At 46.2% G+C, this 18,762-nt stretch overlaps 1 protein-coding gene across 19 annotated transcripts in view; it reads right to left on the bottom strand.

Annotated features, from left to right (window-relative positions):
- The window catches only part of JADE1 (jade family PHD finger 1), a 62,797-nt gene that overhangs the window by 23,577 nt on the left and 20,458 nt on the right, over positions 1-18,762 (bottom strand). For 11 of the 19 annotated variants that reach the window (XM_077861035.1, XM_077861037.1, XM_077861036.1 and 8 more), the window contains 3 exons: positions 7,853-7,938; positions 4,363-4,520; positions 1,950-2,137 (listed from right to left, as the gene is read on the bottom strand). In XM_077861035.1, coding sequence (XP_077717161.1) covers positions 1,950-2,137; positions 4,363-4,520; positions 7,853-7,938 — 432 coding nt within the window. Of the gene's footprint in view, positions 1-1,949; positions 2,138-4,362; positions 4,521-7,466; positions 7,510-7,852; positions 7,939-18,762 lie in introns of all 19 variants that reach the window. The other 8 variants (XM_077861045.1, XM_077861048.1, XM_077861046.1 and 5 more) reach the window with 1 other exon arrangement.

An 18,762-nucleotide genomic window follows, 5' to 3' on the forward strand; every position in this document is an offset into this window, starting at 1 on the left:
CATGTTTCTAAAAATCTAGAGAACACATCAGAGCTGACTGTGATAAGCTCTAAGCACATATTCAAAAAAGCCACCTACCTAGAGCACATGCTATTTACTGATAAGATACTCCGCTGCATGGCCAGGCAGGGACTTATATCTCAATTCCTCCTACCAGTTTTGAAACCAACACTTGCTATGAAAATACAATCCTACGCCCTATAATTAACTTCTACCATTACAAAGACCAGTAAAAACTGGGACGCCTGGGTGGCTCAGCAGCTGAGCATCTGCCTTTGGCCCAGGGTGTAATACCGGAGTCCCAGGATCGAATACCACATTGGGCTCCCCGCACGAAGCCTGCTTCTCTTTCGGCCTGTGTCTCTGCCTCTCATAAATAAATAAATAAATAAATAAAATCTTAAAAAAAAAAAAAAAAAACTAAAACAAACATCTAAAAGCATATGTTCAATTTATGTTACACAACCGCATGGTCATCTTGCCAAAGTATCCCACACTACCTTTCAATCTGGTGAGCTAGCCCGGAACTCATTACTTACACCATCCACCAGGTGCTCAGTGTCTGTGGCTGCGCCCCATGCCTTCAGACAGGACACCTCGCCAGTCAAGTGCATTTTATACTGACCTTTACAGAGCTGCTACAAAGCAGAACTTTAATCTTTGAAGCTAGAACTGAACGGGTGTTCAGTTCCAAGAGAGCTCTGAAAACTTATGCAGATTGTGTAAAACCACTTCCTGGCTTGCTAATATCCTGGCCATTACTACCTAAAAGCAGGGACCAGGAGGAAGGCAATGTACTTTGTCCAAATAAGCTGAATGATCAAATAGGGAGAAAGAAACAACTCCCCTGGCTCAGTGGGCACTACTGCTCCCTTCCAACAGGCCAATGAGCAGCAGGACAGCACAACAAGCATCCAGTATATGGCAGGCGGGCCCTGCACTAACTAGGCTCAGGGACTGATCCAAAAATCAAAGCAGTCTTTGTCCCTCAGGGCCCCAAAATCTACCATCCTTTAAATATTTACTATGTGCCAAACTGCTAACAAACACCTCTGCTGCCTCTCTCCACCCAGGACCCACAGCACAAATTCTCAGTAATCCGCACAATCTGTCACTCCAAGCCCAGACTTGACCTCAGTGGTCCTGCTCATCAGGACACCTCAGGCAGCACTCAGCAATCCTGAGATGAAACCTGTGTGCCATCCTGGTCTTGACACCAGGAGGCACAAGCAAAATGAGGTACAGAAGCTCCAAGCTATAGATATACCGAGAAGCCAAAAGCCGTAACACACAGAAAATAGACCATGATGGGTGGAATGGGGGGGGCGGGGGGTGCACGGGGAGAAAGCCAAGACAGAGGTGAACAGGTAAAAAAAGGGAAAAGCACTCCAGGTTTAGAGCAGGACTTCAGGGAATCACAGAGGTGAAAATAAGAGGTTTATAAGAAAACAGTGAACTTGGCTGGAGTGCAGTTTCCTGTGAGTTACAGGCCACAAGTGAGAAAGGATCTGAACGGCACTGCAGGAAAACACCACCAGAGCACAAAACCGTGCGGACCAGACGACCCTCCTGTCATCTTGGAGAAGTCACTTCATATCTCTGGGCTTTAGTTCCCTTGAGGGGAGCATGCGAAAGGGGCAGGTGGGGGCAGAGACGGGGTATCCTGCTCCCATGCCTTTGGAAAGGTCTTTCTTCAATCCCACTGCTCCCTCTACAAGCCACTCACAGAGTCCCTCTGAACACGGGTGCCAGAGCCAGACAAGCTGACCTCTGAAAAAGACCACAGGACTCTGAGACTGAAGCTCTGATGGAGCTGGCTTCACCAGGCAAGGAGGAGCTTCTACTACTCACTCATATGCCTGAAATTCTTCTCTGTTCATCCCTCATTAATAAAACAATATAACCCAAGGTCTCTCATTATTAATAAAATATAACCCATGGTCTCTCACCCATCTCCTTAAATTCCTCATTCGTCAGCTCCAGCCACGCAGCATCCATGTCGTTGAGGTCGTAACGACACACACTGTCAGCCAGCGTCCGGATGTCAACATAGCCCAACTCTGGAGGCTCAGAGCCCGGCGAGACAATGTATTTCTTGGGCCTGATGAACATGAGGGATTTCTCTTCAGACACGACCCTAGTTAACAAGAAAACAAAGCAGCCAGGTTACCCTTCCTGCCACATGGCCCAAAACGTGCTTCCACTTTCCAATGCCCTAAATCCCAGGCTATCACCAGATGAACAGGCTTAAAAACCCTAATGCCACTGCTAGTAAAACTAAGTAGGATTCATGAAGGACCCCAAAATGGAAAGACAGACCAGTGAAAACACCGAGGAGTCCTTAAAACCAGCTTTTTCCAATTGGCTTCCCAGGATACTGCATGACCAGCCTTGATTTAGGACAGCAGTTGCTCTGGCCTAGCCACAACAGCAAAACACTAACCTCCCAAGTTTCAAAAGCTAATGACTACATCACTTTGTACCCATCCAGCCTGACCACCTGAAGGTCTAGCACTAGGCTCTCAAGAACACGGAGGCCAAGAGCAGCCACCAGGGCAGGACAATGCCCAGCAGAACGCTGGGCAACCAAGGGGACAAACCCATCATCACTAATCTTAGAAATAAAAGTGGGCCTCGTCCATTACTAAGCAGTCCAAGACCCCGAGAGGCCTAGCCAAGGAGGGGACTCTCCCAACATACACTTAGGATCCCAGGACAGGGACACAAGTTCCCTCCTCTCCTTACACTGCCACCCTCTCCAAACCTGTTAACACTGATGCCTTCCACCACACCCTACTCAGAAGAAATGACCACACACAAGATCAAATCACTCCCAACTTGGAATGAAGGGCCTTCTCCCTAAAGACAAAGGTCCGGTATCACAGCACCCCCGCATCCACAGTTCCTCCCTCATCGCCACGTTCAGCAGTTCATGTTAGCAGCAACAAGTGGTCCAAAGAGTGCCAGTATTTTCAACCACCATGTAAGCACCAGAGTGATCTTATCTACATAACACTGAAATAGGCAAAACACCGGGAGTTATTTCTCCCATACTCAACCAAGAGCAGGGTTTTAGCTACCTAGAAACTCCGGAAGCTGTATCACATTTACTGCTCTTGTGCCGAGTTCCCAAATAAAAAAATGATTCAGCGAGTAATTCCTGGATGGGGACTGCCAAAGCTGAAACAGTTGGTGTTGTGCCCCAGATGTAGATTCTAAGGCAAACATGGTGTTTATCCTGCAAAGCCCAGTTAAACATTCCACCCCACCAGCCAGAAATCTGGACTGGTCATTTAAGCCCACACATCTATGCAGACGTTTATCAGAAACCCCCAAACAATAACCGGCAATGGTAAAAGAGTCCAGTTCACAAAGGAGGCAGCTGACTGATGCACAGCAGAGATGCCAGGCACTAGATGAGCGTAGAGACCCCGAATCTGCTCTCCCTGTGAAGAGCCCTCCAGGTCAGCTGGGCAACACAACGAAGAAATAAGCAAACTGGCCTCAGTTCCACGCGGAGTAAATCATCAAGGACCAGCACCCAAAAGACCCTTAAGGGGAAAGGTGCTTCCTAAGTAAATTCAAAGAAAGCCCGGCAAGAGCAACTGGGCAAAGTCCATCCATAGGAGAACTCATCAAATACACTGCTCCTCTTAAGCTTGCCTTCCACATAACCGTGACCTGGCAGGCCACCTCACATTTGCCTTACTCCAGAGGTGGAGCCCAGCCCAGCCCTACAACACCGGAGAAGCCACCCTTGCTAGGTGAACAGTGATGGATTTTTTTTTACTTAATTGTTTTAGGGGATTAATTTAATTTTTTTAATAATAAATTTATTTTTTATTGGTGTTCAATTTGCCAACATACAGAATAACACCCAGTGCTCATCCCGTCAAGTGCCCCCCTCAGTGCCAGCCACCCAGTCACCCCCACCCCCCGCCCTCCTCCCCTTCCACCCCCCCCTAGTTCTTTTCCCAGAGTTAGGAGTCTCTCATGTTCTGTCTCCCTTTCTGATATTTCCCACCCTTGCTCTCCACAGTGAACAGGAATTGGGGGTGGGGATGGGGGAAAAAAAGAAGTTGTGTAAACATCCAAATTTCCCTCCCCCACCAGTCATCTCCCACAGTGTTCTAGAATTTGCCCGACTCTCTAAAGAGAGCAGCACCTTCCCAAGATGGCTGGAATATTAAGTTTGGAGGACCATGGCCCTCCAAATCACTACCCTATGGACCTAGAGTGTCTTTCTACACATTTCAGACCACTTGGGGTCTTGTATTACTTCACTGCTAAGTCAAATTGCTCTTCTCAGGCAGCGGCTGTCAGGGCAGAAAGGCGATGGCAGGTGGGGACTGGCACGTGTACCTGGCCACCGGCTGAGGGATGGTCCCAGGGCTCACTGGCACCTGGACCCCTTTCTCCCACTCCTGTCTCCAGGGATCTGCCAACACATAGTACTCATCTGGGTTCAGCTGATAAGAGTCATGCAGCTTCATAGCAGTGATCAGGTCCGTCCTAAACACCTGGAGAGGGAGAGACAGGGTCACTGACATTTGATATTTGCATTCTTCTTCAGAGTGCTGGCAGCTGCAGGGTCACCATGGAGCTGCCGTGTAACAAGGTCACTGTATCAGCAGAGCCCGAGGCGGACCTATTACAGGAACCCCTCAGCCTGCCACGCCCTTGGCCTCTCAGGCGTGGAGGTGCCAATGGCTCACGCTACCCCCTCACTTCAACTCCACAAGCCGGCAGCATGTCTGACAGCAGCAATGAAACCTCAGTCTCTTCCCCTGAAATTCTATGAACTCCCAATTCAAAAGAGGGCTGCTGGTATTTCCCTCGAGGGTGCTCTCTTGGTAAATGTTTTAAGAAATGAAACTCCACTAACCATTTAACAACTTCAAGCCAAAACCCAGAACTACCAGGGCCTCCTCTTCTATACTCAGACTGCCACCACCCAGCTCTTGCCTCCCAGGGCTCCAGGGCTCATGGCAAGGTATTTGGGGAGTCGGGTCCTGGTTGGCAGGTGCCACGCAGAAGTACAGGCTGGACAAATATGGGAAAGAAGCAAGGACAGACCAATGGGGTCAAGTCAAAAAAGGGGCTCGTAAAGAACATGATTACACACCTTTCCCCAGCATTAACCTCTGTAAGGGAAGCAGTGTTTGTGGGGAAAGGAGAGGAGGGAAGGAGAGAAAAAGAAAGAAGGAAGCAAGCTACTTTACCCTCGCCTCTCCCTGCCAAAAACAGACCCACAAAACTCAAAGTACCCCTGTCCTGAGGGAGCTCCTCGCCCCTCGTCAGGGCGGAGAGGAGACCAGCCAAAGGCGGCCTCGCATGGCTGCTCCCGCCGACTGGGGCAGGACAGGAGCACGGCACTGCCTGCCAGCGGGGCCTCGTCCTCGGGCCACCAGGGTCTCAGGGCTACACAAGGAAGCTCTGACCCTGGCATTAGCGCTGGCCCCAAGTTGTATTTGGCACGAAGCACACCTGCATCTGTAAGCTGCGCTCTCTGTTTACACAAGTCACAATGCTGAACTCTCTCTTCTTAGGACAGGGAGTTCTTTCTTAAGCTGTGAAGCACAGTTCACATTATATGCCTGCTAATAGGTCCATATTTGTTTTTCCTGCTGGCTTTTCAGACTGGTGATCACTTTAATAAACTTCACCATAAGAAAGTCTGAGGCAGTGTCTGAATAAAAAGGCCATTTCTCTGGCCTGCCACTTTTCAATGCTGATTTTTCCCAGTCTGCCACTCCTGGTTTCTCAAGTCCTGGTAACAAGCAGTACCCTGGCTGTGCACCATCCACAAAAGCACAAGTACGATCAGGCTCCCTCACAGCACTGAGCCCACTGAAGCAGGCGCCCAGCCCAGCTGCCCAGGACCTGGATCACCCATGCCCTCCTCACCCCCAGGGAGAAAAGTTCTTTAAAGCAAAAAAAAAAAAAAAAAAAAAAAAAAAAATTCACAGGTCTATACCTTCAGGAAGCAAATCAGTTAAAAAACACATTTCAACTAAGTCTTATATGTAAAAATAAAAATAAAAATAAAGGAGTATGCCAAAGAAGGAAAATCAAACTGAAGCAACAAGAGGAGAAAAGGCAGCCCACCATTCCTTTACTAAGACTCAGGGGAGGATGGTCAAGAGCTGAAGCAGATGCCCTAGATGAACTTCCCGGCCCCCGGGAGAATTTGACATTAATGCTAACCTACATATAAAGTAGTCTGAACTAGGAGCTAAACTCAGAGAACTTTAGGGAAAAAAAAATCAGAAACCAATCAGCCTCTGGGTGAGGGCCAAGGCTGGCGCCATGGTGCTGCTCAGCCCTCCTCGGGCGCCAACTGTTCCTACTCCAATCCCCCTGTACTCTTGTCCTGAAATAAGACAAGTGCACTGTCAACAGGAGAACACTGGTTGGGGAGGCAGCACAGACAAAGCAACAAAGACAGGCAGAGCCGCTCAGCACAGAAAAGGAGGGAGGCCCTGCAGGTTCCGAAATGACAAAGGCCTGGAAACCTAAAGGCAAAAATATGGCCACCTTCCCATGAAGGTTTGAGCTAATGTCCAAGTGTCTCCTGGGATGGTTTTCTGATTTTAAAGGATATATATACTACGCTTCCTCATGGGGAATGTTATTCCCCAACCCAGAAGTCCCCCATACCCCCACAAAGTATCACCCAGCAATCCCCATTACACTCAGGGAAAAAAATACCTGGTAGAATGAATGCAGGCCTGTGCTCTGCAGCTACAGGAAGAGGTGGTCTCTGAAGCCGTCCCGTTAAAGAGGCAGCACAAGCCAAAGGGCTGAACCAAAGGCTCTCCTCCCGCAACCTGCCCACCTGAAAAGTGATCAACTAAAATGCCCTTTCTGCAATCATTTAAAATCCTGAGGGCAGCCCCGGTGGTACGGCAGTTTAGCGCCGCCTGCAGCCTGGGGTGTGATCCTGGAGACCTGGGATCGAGTCCCAGGTCAGGCTTCCTGTAGGGGGCCTGCTTCTCCCTCTGCCTGTGTCTCTGCCTCTCTCTCTCTCTCTCTCTCTGTGTCTCTATGAATAAATAAACAAAATCTTTAAAAAAAATAAAATAATAAAAATAAAATAATAAAAATAAAATAAAATAAAATAAAATAAAATAAAATAAAATAAAATAAAATAAAATAAAATAAAATAAAATCCTGAGAGCCTGGCAAAGGTTGTCAAAGATAATGTAGCTCAGGACTGGTAGAGGCCCCTAATCAACAAAGGCCAGCAGAAGTATGCACCTAAAAGCAATTTTAAATAAAGAGACAATAGATAATAGGTAGGTAGGTAGGTAGGTAACAAAATGTGGGGGAGCAGGGAAATAGAAGATGAGAAACAAATTGAAAAAGGAGGGGAAAAAAGCCTTAAACGTAATTGCCAAAACAAAACTCCCAGAATTACAATGGGTTGTTGCCAAATAAGCCACAAATTCATGGCCAAAACTAACTTGAGGCTGGCAGTGACCGGCAGCAGCCGAACCCGCTGATCTCCTGGCCAGAGGAAAAGTTGTTGGGAGCCAGCGAAGATGAAACAGAAAAGGAAAAAAAGAATATAATTAATAATAATAGCTAACATTTACTACTGAGCACTCTGTAAGTGCTTAGTTTGTATTAATGTCTGTGTATTAACCCACTCAATCCTCACAAGAATCTGAGGAGGCAAACACACCTGTGTCATCCCCATCTTACAAATTTAAACTAAGCACGAAGAAGTTAGATAACTTTCTCGTGACTGCAGAGAGACATCGATATCAACCAACCAGGTGTGTGCCAATCTTATGTACTCATGCACACGGGCAGGACATGCACAGTCACACCATCATTCAGGAAATACCTCTGAAGGTTTTCGATCTTCATGTCTGGAGCACGAACCTCTCCTGTGCTGGGATCGGGAATTCTGTGACCAAGTAGTCGAGAGGCCTAAAGACAAATATCCAGAGAGAACAATTAAAAGTACACGAATCACTGTTGTTCACATAGTTGTGGGTTTCTTTTTTTTTAAGATTTTATTTATTAGAGAAAGAGAGCGCACCCAGGCGCCAGCAGGAGCAGGGGTGGGGGAGGGGAGGTGGCGAGAAGCAGACTTGCTGTGGAGCAAGGAGCCCAGGGTCCCAGGATCACAACCTGAGCCCAGGGAAGACAACCAACTGAGCCACCCAGGCGCCCCCACAGGGTTGGTTGGTTGGTTTTTAAACCAAATTCAGCAAGGCTCATCTCAGCACCTCCCATGGCATCCCAAGCTGTGATGCTCCTCCACTCCCAGTACTTACTTAAGCCACTCACTTTCCAGAGCAGACCTAACAAAATCCCTGGGTCCTCGCTATGCAGCCCAGGTACGGCACACAGGAGGAGAGGCCTTTTAAGAGCGTCATGCATGTGGGGCCTTCATCTGTAAGTCTGCACTTCTTAAGAGGTTCAAAGTGTCACATTGGTAGATATGATTTGAAAAACATTTGACTGAGTTTTCAGTAACATTTCTAAATGCTAGATCATTATGTTAAATCATAATGCCACCCCCCAAAACCTAAGGGGAAAAAAAAAAACAAAACAAAAATAGAGCAGCTCAGACTACAGTAGACTAAGTGCTATGGCCCAATAACTTTTAAAATGGCCTACACCCCTTTCCCAAGAAAATGCCAATGGGCTCTTTTCTGTGCCTTTCTTCCATAAGTCAAGTAACTAATGCTCTGTTATCCAGCCTTTCGCTGGCCAGCCCCAGAATCTGGAGGCCCTACCAGGACACCCGTGTCTCTTAATTGCCACCATGTCTGAGCTCCTCTCAGGCCTAAGACCTCTCTGCAGCACCAACTCCATCCTGCTTGAGATGCTCTCTCAGCCTGGGTGCCAATTCTCCTTCCTGGTGACTACTTTGTGGTTCTTCGTCTTCCATGCATCCTGTAAACCTCAGTGTTTCTCCCTCTTGCTCCAAGTGCTGTCCCCAGGGACCATTCATCCCTGTCCTCTCAAGTATTACCAGTGTGCCCAGGAGATCCCCACACTCACCTCCCTGCTGAGCACTACGTCCACTGTCACATTTAAAGACATTAAGCTCAGGGTTCCTTAGATGGATCAACTCAGAACAATAAAAACTGGCCTCAACATCTTACACCCAAACCTGTTAAGCCTCTTCTATTTCTACTTTGAGGACTACCAGTACCATTTCTACTAGAATTCAGTAATCTAGGATGTCTAGCATCCTAGACTCTCCTCACTCAGGCTAACATCCAATCAATGGCCAAGTTATATTCAGTGCAACTACCCAACACCTCAAAATCCCAACCTCTTGTCTCTCCACCTCCACCTCTGCCTCCTGTCACTTGTTTTATTGGTCATCTGTAGTGGCCTCCAATTTGTGGGTACCATACCAGCACCAGAGAGCTGAAATAGCCGGCACAACCGCCCCCACTGGGTGTGGGACTTTATAATTACTCACCTCTACCCAGAATACATACTGTACTGCTTCCCAGAAATTAACAAACCTCTGCAAAATAAAAGTCCAAACCTGAGGGAACTGCCATTCTACCAGTAAAATTATTAGCCACTCCAACAGGAAGCTTGACAAGGGACACAGAATCAACACGCCCTTAAGACCTTGAAGACATTAGGAAATAGGTTCTGCACATAAGCCTATCATCAGATTTGCAATGACCGAGACTAAAGGAGATTTCCAAGCTCCTCTCTCACAGGGAAGACTAACCTCGATCACCAGTTCTGAAGGCTGTTACTGGGTTAACTGACTGCTGTTAGGTTAGCAAAATTAGATTTCCTACAGTGACTCTATTATACTATTCAATAAATATTTTAGAAAATTCTCCTTGAAGGGACACCTGGGTGGCCCAGCGGTTGGGCGTCGGCCATTTGCTCAGGTAGTGATCCCAGGGTCCCGGGATCTAGTCCGCATTGGGCTTCCTGTGTGGAGCCGGCTTTTCCCTCTGCCTAGGTCTCTGCCTGCCTCTCTCTCTCTCTAATAAATAAATAATAAAATCTAGTAGGTATGTCTCTTTAAACTCCAATGACTTAAGAATGTCTCAGTCCCACAATGGAAAAAATATTCTGGGTACACAAGGGTGCAAACCCAACTTGCAGAAGTCCCAAAATTGGTCATCAGTGGTCAAAAGGAAAAGAGAGAAGCTGAAGTCAGGAACCTGGAAAGGGAAGGCAGGTAGTTCATGTCTTCAGATAGACCTCTTTTCACCCTCTGGTCCTGCTGGCCATCCTCTGGTGAGACTTAGTGAAGAGACACAAGAGCACAAGCAACTCCAGAAGGATGCCCAAGGGTTGGTTCATAGAGGGAAAAGAAGATATGGGGCAAAAGGCATGGCCCCTTTCCTTCAATTACTATGAAAAGGGTTATAAAACCAGATAATCGGGATCCCTGGGTGGCTCAAAAGTTTAGTGCCTGCCTTTGGCCCAGGGCGTGAACCTGGAGTCCCAGGATTGAGTCCCACATCGGGCTCCCTGCATTGAGCCTGCTTCTTCCTCTGCCTGTGTCTCTGCCTCTCTCTCTGTGTCTCTCATGAATAAATAAATAAAATATTTAAAAAAAAAAAAAAAAAAAAAAACAAGGTAAGAGTAAGGGGAGGGGAGTCTCTATAGTCAAAATACTATCAGAGTTAAAACAAACAACAAATTTGCTAATTTTTTAAAGTTTTATTTAAGTAATCCCTACAGGGGATCCCTGGATGGCTCAGTGGTTTGGCGCCTGCCTTCGGCCCAGGGTGTGATCCTGGAGTCCCGGGATCGAGTCCCACATCAGGCTCCCTGCATGGAGCCTGCTTCTCCCTCTGCCTGTGTCTCTGCCTCTCTCTCTGTGTCTCTCATGAATAAATAAATAAAATACTTTAAAAATAAATAAAACCAGGTAACTAAAGATGCTACAAATTTGGTATCTGACAGTATTATCCAATACTGGATGCTGGTCCACTCAAAAGTAGTCTATTCCTCTTCCTTCTAATTTAATGCAAAAGGAAGGAGAGAAACAGTAATCTATTAAACTCACTTTACAGAAAGGGAAAGACTGGGCAAAAAGGCAAAATTTAAGTTATCACTGACAAAAGAGATGTTCGTAAAAGCCAAAAGCCAGTAATCACCCAAATATCCGCAAACTGCACGAGTAATCATTTGATGATATCCATACAATTTACTACCCAAATTGTGCTATATCCATACAGTGGAGTACTACCCAGCAATAAAGAAGAGAAAGAATGAGCTATTGATAGGCACCATGTTGGAATGAAAGAAGCCAGACAAAAAAAAGCATATATTACATTATCCCATTTATATAAAACTCTGGAAGATATAAACTAATCTATAGTGACAAAGTAGATCAGAGGTGGACTAGGGAAAAGAGGGAAGGATTATCTTGAGTGTTAGGATTTCATGGGTATAAACACTGCAAAATGTTATCAAACTGTACACCTGAAATATATGCAGAAAGCAAGTGATGGTTTCCTACCACCCATTAACAGTAAAGGAAAAGATAATGCTCCATCTTACTTCACACAAGTAACTTGTATAAAACCTAGACTTTGCTGAACTAGGTGAGAATCCGGACAGAGACTCAGAGGATCCTTCCACATCCAACAGCAGATATTTGTTGCTGGTGATCTCCTCTCCCTGGTTTACTTGCTTCCAAGAACTATGTCACGAGCTATCAGGTGCTAAGGCACTGATGACTACAACATCCAGCAGACCTAAGTTGGTACTGTGCACACAGCCGGTTTCCCAAAAAAAAAAAAAAAAAAAAAATTCAAGTGGAAAAAAATATAGTGTTGCGGAGGACAGTCATGCTCACCAAGAGTCACCACCACTGTAACTCAAGAACTGAAGTTGCAGGCACCAAGAATATACCCATTTTACTTATTTGAAGATAGGTTTGGTTTTGGTTTTAAAGATGTACTTATTTATTTTAGAGAGAGAAAGTGAGCATAAGCAAAGCACAAAGGTGAGGGGACTTCAAGCAGACTCCCCACTGACTGCAGAGTCCTGAGGGGCTAGATATCAACCCTGAGATCATGATCTGATGCTAGATCGACTGAGCCACCTGGGCACCCCTCCAATATAGGTTTAAAAAAAAAAAGGGATCCCTGGGTGGCGCAGCGGTTTGGCACCTGCCTTTGGCCCAGGGCGCGATCCTGGAGACCCGGGATCGAATCCCACGTCAGGCTCCCGGTGCATGGAGCCTGCTTCTCCCTCTGCCTGTGTCTCTGCCCCTCTCTCTCTCTCTCTCTGTGACTATCATAAATAAATAAAATCTTAAAAAAAAAAAAAAAAAAAAGATACGGTTTTGAACTATAGGGAAAATGAGGTCATGGAAAATAAAGCAGTAATGCATTTAAAGACAGCTTGTTGGGGCCACACTGCCTCCTGACAGGAATGCACCGACATCTGCAGAAATATTCACAGTCTACCAGCAACAGACTGAAGTCCTGGCAGTATTATATAATCAATTCTCCCTACAATCACGCTTTTCCGGGGAACCTCCCCAGTGGTCAAGACACTCTCAGAATATTATCCAAACAAAATAATTTGCTTCCTCTTTTAATTAAATAAAAAGTCGTTTTTTCCAAAATTTTTTTTGAAGTATGTTGGGTGTAAACAAACAAAAATTAAAACCAGAACTGAAGAGTTTTAAAATACCATGAGGACCCAGAGATAGTGATTTATGCTACAGCAATACACTAGCCACTTAAAGCCCACGCGCTAAGATTACACTTGCCTAGTGCTGCATTTTGTTTGTTTTCAGAATGTTAACATTTAATGGCAAACTAAACTAAGAATATGACAAGTAAAATTCTTTATTTTCTTGTTGCTTTCAGGAGAGGAGTTGGGAACTTTAAAAATTTGGCAATGATGTCTAAAACTACTTTACTGCCCATACACAAGATAGGATTATGTAAAGTCCACTCTAGTGACAAGTTTAAGTGAATTTAAAAATTCTGAACACACGGGCAGCCCTGGTGGCGCAGCGGTTTGGCGCCGCCTGCAGCCTGGGGTGTGATCCTGGAGTCCCGGGATCAAGTCCCACATTGAGCTCTCTGCATGGAGCCTGCTTCTCCCTCTCCCTGTGTCTCTGCCTCTCTCTGTGTCTATGAATAAATAAATAAAAATCTTTAAAAAAAAATTCTGAACACATACACCGTTTAAGAACAATTCTCTAATTAAACACTGAAAATTCAGAATAGAGAAAACATCTTGTTTTATTTTTTTTTTGAAGATTGAATAAATAATTCATGAGAGACACACAGAGAGACAGACAGAGACACAGGCAGAGGGAGAAGCAGGCTCTATGCATGGAGCCCTAAGTGGGACTGGATCCCAGGACTCCAGGATCACGCCCTGGGCTGAAGGCGGCACTTAACCGCTGAGCCACCCAGGCGTCCCAGTACCTGTTTTAATATCCTCAAACTCCCGCCGAAACAGAATTTTGTTGTGTGACAATAAATTTATAAAAGGCTCATAGAGCACAGCATCATGAGCATGGCTCCCATTCATGCACAGAGCATTCTGAACCCTGCTTTCAGGTCCTAGTAGGCAGGTATCTCAAACACTCTCCTTTAAAATTAAAAATAGCCATGTTTCTTGCCCTAGATCTAAAATAAGGAAAAACCTCAAGAGTAAATCTAATACACACTGCACACACTCCACTGGTAGTAACTCATGTGTGTGATAAGCCAGGTTGTGGAGCACATGTAGGGTTCAGAAATTGAAATGGTCTGGTGTTCACACCACCACAAAATGTTAACTGTGAGAGAACCTCACCAATGACCAAATACCCAATCTCCTAGGACTCCAAAACTGCTTCTAGACACCAAGTAACATGCTGGTGTCTTTAGGAGTGTTAAACCAGCTTAACAAAGTAAGGCACTTAGGAGCAACGAGTATCAAGTCCAGCAGATCAGCTCATATCACAAAACTGCACAGACCTGAAACACACCTTATGCATTACTGGAAAGCTAGGGACAGCCCTGTACAAAAAGCAAGCAGTCCTGTGGAAATTCTCACTGGAAAGTAAGCAAATTTAATGTAGTTATTAGCTATTTGCTTTAACTGCAAGAAAGAAGACAAAATTCTAATGTAACTGCTGTTTCTATCAAGGGCTGACCCTACACCTCATCTATCCCCAGCATAACTTAGCTCCATGGTCCAAGTTGCTTCCACATTCCAAAATACAAAAGCTTAACATATAGATTTAAAAAACTGGCTCAGGAATGTTTCAACATAAATATACTTGGGCTTTCAACCAACGGACACACAAGTGTTTCACAGTTACCCAGTCCTCCTGCCAACGTCCAAGTCCAATGGCTACAGATTAGGCCATGGGACTAGATCATTTTGTGCTAATTGCTCAAGCCCAAGAGGATGCTTGCTCTGCCTATCAACGTCAAAGCCAAGCCACAAGTCGGGTTTGAAAAGGGACAAAGCCATCTGTGTGACTTGAGGACACATGGGTTCAGTACACATTCTGCAATATTTAAACCAAAATCCCTACATTTCAAGAATGCTTATACAATCCATTAGTGTCACAAGAAGCAACTGATGGGAGAAAAGAATAAAATAAAAGTATAGTCAAATAGGAATAGAAGTGGAAGCAGAGTTAACCTTCATGCAAAAGAGAAATCACCAAAGACTTTCATGAAGGTAACCAAGCACAGCCAATCAAATTAAGAAAACGAAGGTAAATCATCAAAAAATTTAAGGGAACTCATTAAATGCGGTGAGACACGAAGAGGTACAAGGCAGAAGTATGTTCCATACACTAAAATTTTGGTCTCTCTTCATTGTTTATCTGTAAGCTGGAGAGCACCAAAAAAAAAAAAAAAAAAGTCCTCATATAACTTTATGTTTACCACTCATCAACCTGAATTACCAAATGCAAAATTAGTAGGTGTGAATTTAGCTCGGCACTCTTTTCTGCTCATTCATCATCACAGGTGATGGAGTAGAGCTCAGCTTATAACTGAAGAAGACAGAAATGTTTCAGGGCCAGTACAGGTGTGGAAACTAGGCCACCAAGGAGGGTCCCCCCCGCCCCCCAAAAGGTACCTGGTTCCAGACTCCCAACAACATGCGAGGCCTTCCCACAGGGAAGTCAACACAGCCCTGCTATTTAGGAAATTCAGCAGAAAAAGGAAGCCCTGCTTCACAACTTCAGGAAAAACTTTCAAGTATCTCAGCACTCTTCTCTCATTGTTTAGAAAAAAAAGAAGAAACAAAAAAACCTTTTTAAAAAAATTTCCCTCTGGGTCTTTGAGAAGCACATTTAAAACCAACCAAAAAATTCCAAAATTATCATTTACATTCAGCTCCCTTATCCTAGCCAAAGATCCCATATTTTGAAAAGAAAAAAAAAATGTGTCAAATGGACAGTACTTATTAAGTAATATTTAATTATCTTATTTTTACTAGAAGAGAGTATAAGGATGATGATCAGAGCTGTTAATTGGCCTGAGAGAACAATCCAAATTCCTTCCAAAAGGAAGGACACTTGATGTTTTAATTTGCTTCTATAGCTTAACTGAAGATAAAAATGCAATCTCCTTCAAGTTTTGGAAATACTGACAATAGCTGGTGGATCCCATTTCCACATTTGCCAAAACCCCTAAGGACACAGGATCCTGGGCTGGGAAGCAGGAAACCAAGGGCTCTTTTCCCTGGGCCACACCCTGGCACAGTAATTAACTTCAGAGACTGACTAGGGCCACCCAGTCCCGGGAGCCCGGCAATTACAGAAGCAGCCAGCAAATACCCCAATGCTACTTCGTCCGCCGTGGGGCCAGTCCTCCACAGGGCACCTGGACAAAGGCTTCAACAGCTCCAACTGCAACTGGATGAGGGCTTGCACTGGCACAGAAACCACCCATCCGGCCCCAACTGTAAATACCACTCTGGTATTCCCCTGGATCAGGCCAGAAAACAAAGCAAAGGACTCCAGCCCAGAGGCCAGCAGGGCCCAGGCGTGACTGCGGCGGTGGCGTGGCCCCGCGCTGACGTCTGCAGCTGCCTCTCCTCCACTTGGACAAGTTCTGCATTGGGCTGGGAACTGCTGCCAAAATCCTGTCAGGGCTGCAGGCCGGAGAAGAGGCTGGGGAGTGGCCACTGCACAGACCCAGCCCTCCTTGCGGTGCAGCCTTTCCCAAGTGCCCAGACCCACCTGAGAGCGGGCTCAGTTCTGTGCACCCAACTGCGAGGGCCCAAAGCACCCCATTCAGATCACCCCGCGCTCACACAGAAAGATGGGCTACTACACAAACACGCTGGCTGGTGCCAGAGGCCTTCACTGTGGCTGCAAAGGGGATCCCATGGCGCGGACACGTATGCGTTTTTATAAGCTGTGGCGTTCCGAGGGTGCTGAGCGAGAGCCGCTGGTTTACCTCTGTCGTCCTCTACCACCGTCACCGCATCGGCAGGCCTGAGCCATCGACAGGCCTGGGCCGACCTACTGTCGTAAGGCACCAACAGATGCTTTATACTGCACCTACTATATGACAAAAGGGCGGGCTGCCTACCTTCTAGGACAGCTGACAGCTGTCACTCCCTTCCTCCACCGCTACCCTGGGATTTCCACACCAGGCTTAGAGCAGGCTAGAACCTAGCTTTGCGGTCTACCTCGTTTAACCCTCCAGGACTCCTCATCGCTCTGCTTCCACCTCCTTCAGGGAAGCCAGCGGAGAGGAATACATTAAGAGGAAGAGGAAAATGGTTGTCACACCATTAAAGGGACATTTGATGGACACATTTTGGTGTACTCTGGATACTCACTCCTTCCTTTCTAACAAGAGTTCTGAGTGGGAACTCCTATTTAGATGAAACATTTGGTCTTCTAGGGCTATTATGAGCCTAACTGTGTCCCCCTGAAATTCTTCTGTTGAAGGCTGACCCCTAGTACCTCAGATCAGAATGTGACTTCGTTTGGACAAAAGCCTTTAAAGGGGTGATTAAGTTAAACTGAGGTAACCAGGGGGACGCCTCAGTGGCTTGGTTGGTTAAGTGTCTGTCTGCCTTGGGCTCGGGTCATGATGCTTGGGTCCTGGGATCAGGCTCCCTGCCCAATGGGGAGTCGGCGTCTCCCTCTGCCCCTTCCCCCTGCTTGTGCTCTTTCTCTCAACTCAAATAAATAAAACCTCTTTAAAAAATGAGGTCATTAGGGTTGACCCTAATTTTATCTCACTGATGTCCTTAAGAGAACATTTAGATACACACAGACACCAAGAATACACATGCTCAGAAGACCACATGAGGGCACGGTAAGAAGGCAGGCCAAGGACAAAGATCTCAGAAGACCCCAAACTTGCTGATATCTTGATCTGAGACTTCCAGAACTGTGAGAAAGAAAATTATCTGTTGCTTAAGCCACCCAGTCTGTGGTATTTGTTATGGGAGCCCAAAAAGATGAATACAAGAGCCTTTAGGGCTATTAGGAGCCCCTGGATAGCTGGATAGCTAGCTGAGAAGGACTAGACAAGGCCACAGTCCAAAATGGTCGTCACTAACCATATTCAACTTTTTAATTTACATTTTAATTCATTAAAATTAAACAAAATCAGGCAGCCTGGATGGCTCAGTGGTTTAGCACCACCTTTGGCCCAGGATATGATCCTGGAGACTCGGGATTGAGTCCCACGTTGGGCTCCCTGCATGGAGCCTGCTTCTCCCTCTGCCTGTGTCTCTGCCTCTCTCTCTCTCTGTGTCTTTCATGAATAAATAAAAATCTTTGAAAAAAAATAAATAAATAAAATAAAATAAAATATTAAACAAAATCTTCTCCATTACATTAGATTAGAACATTTCCATCCTATTGGGCAGCACTAGACCAGAAAGAGTCTGAGAAAACGTTCCAGATGAATGTTTCAAGATTTTAAGTAACCCCCAATGTGGGACTCAACCTCACAACCCAAGATTGAAAGTCACACGCTCTACGGACTGAGTCAGCCAGGTGCCTCCACAAGAACCTTTTCAAACCTGGCTCTCAGCAGCGAGGGCAAACAGAGGGAGCCTAAACCTGTTGCTCAATGCCAAAAAATATTAAACCTTGTATTAGGCATTTTTATTTTTAGTATATGAAAGTAATTCATGAAACCTTCTTCTGATTAATTCTGAATCTAAAAAAGCAAAACTTTTTTACAGCTGCTGTCAGACAAAACTGTGTATTGGAACAAACAGCAAGCATTTATTGAGTACTTAGGACTCCTGAGGACACTCTGATGAGCACCACAGGGGGCAGAAAGAAATATTTCAGCAGGTTTTTGCCACCAGGAGAAAAAAGCCTAAAAACAGGTACTGAAGGCCGTGCACGGACGCTCAAAAGGCACTCCCAAGGGCCCCACCAGGGGTGGGGACTGCAGTACCTTGCCCGCATCTCCCGCATCGCATCTCCCGCATCGCATCTCCCGCATCGCATCTCCCGCATCGCATCTCCCGCATCGCATCTCCCGCATCGCATCTCCCGCATCGCATCTCCCGCATCGCATCTCCCGCATCGCATCTCCCGCATCGCATCTCCCGCATCGCATCTCCCGCATCGCATCTCCCGCATCGCATCTCCCGCATCGCATCTCCCGCATCGCATCTCCCGCATCCCCCGCACCGGCTAACTCTTGCCCCGGGGCCTGGCACCAGCTGCTCCATTCCCGTCTGCTCCGTTCCCGTCTGCCGAGCAGGCCCTGGGCTCTTGCCACGCTTACCTCGGTGCTTATCTTGGCACCGACCTGGTACCGACAGCCCTTCTGCCACCACGACTCGCCG

This window comes from Canis aureus, chromosome 20, assembly GCF_053574225.1.
Source record: "Canis aureus isolate CA01 chromosome 20, VMU_Caureus_v.1.0, whole genome shotgun sequence".
Lineage (NCBI taxonomy): Eukaryota > Metazoa > Chordata > Mammalia > Carnivora > Canidae > Canis > Canis aureus.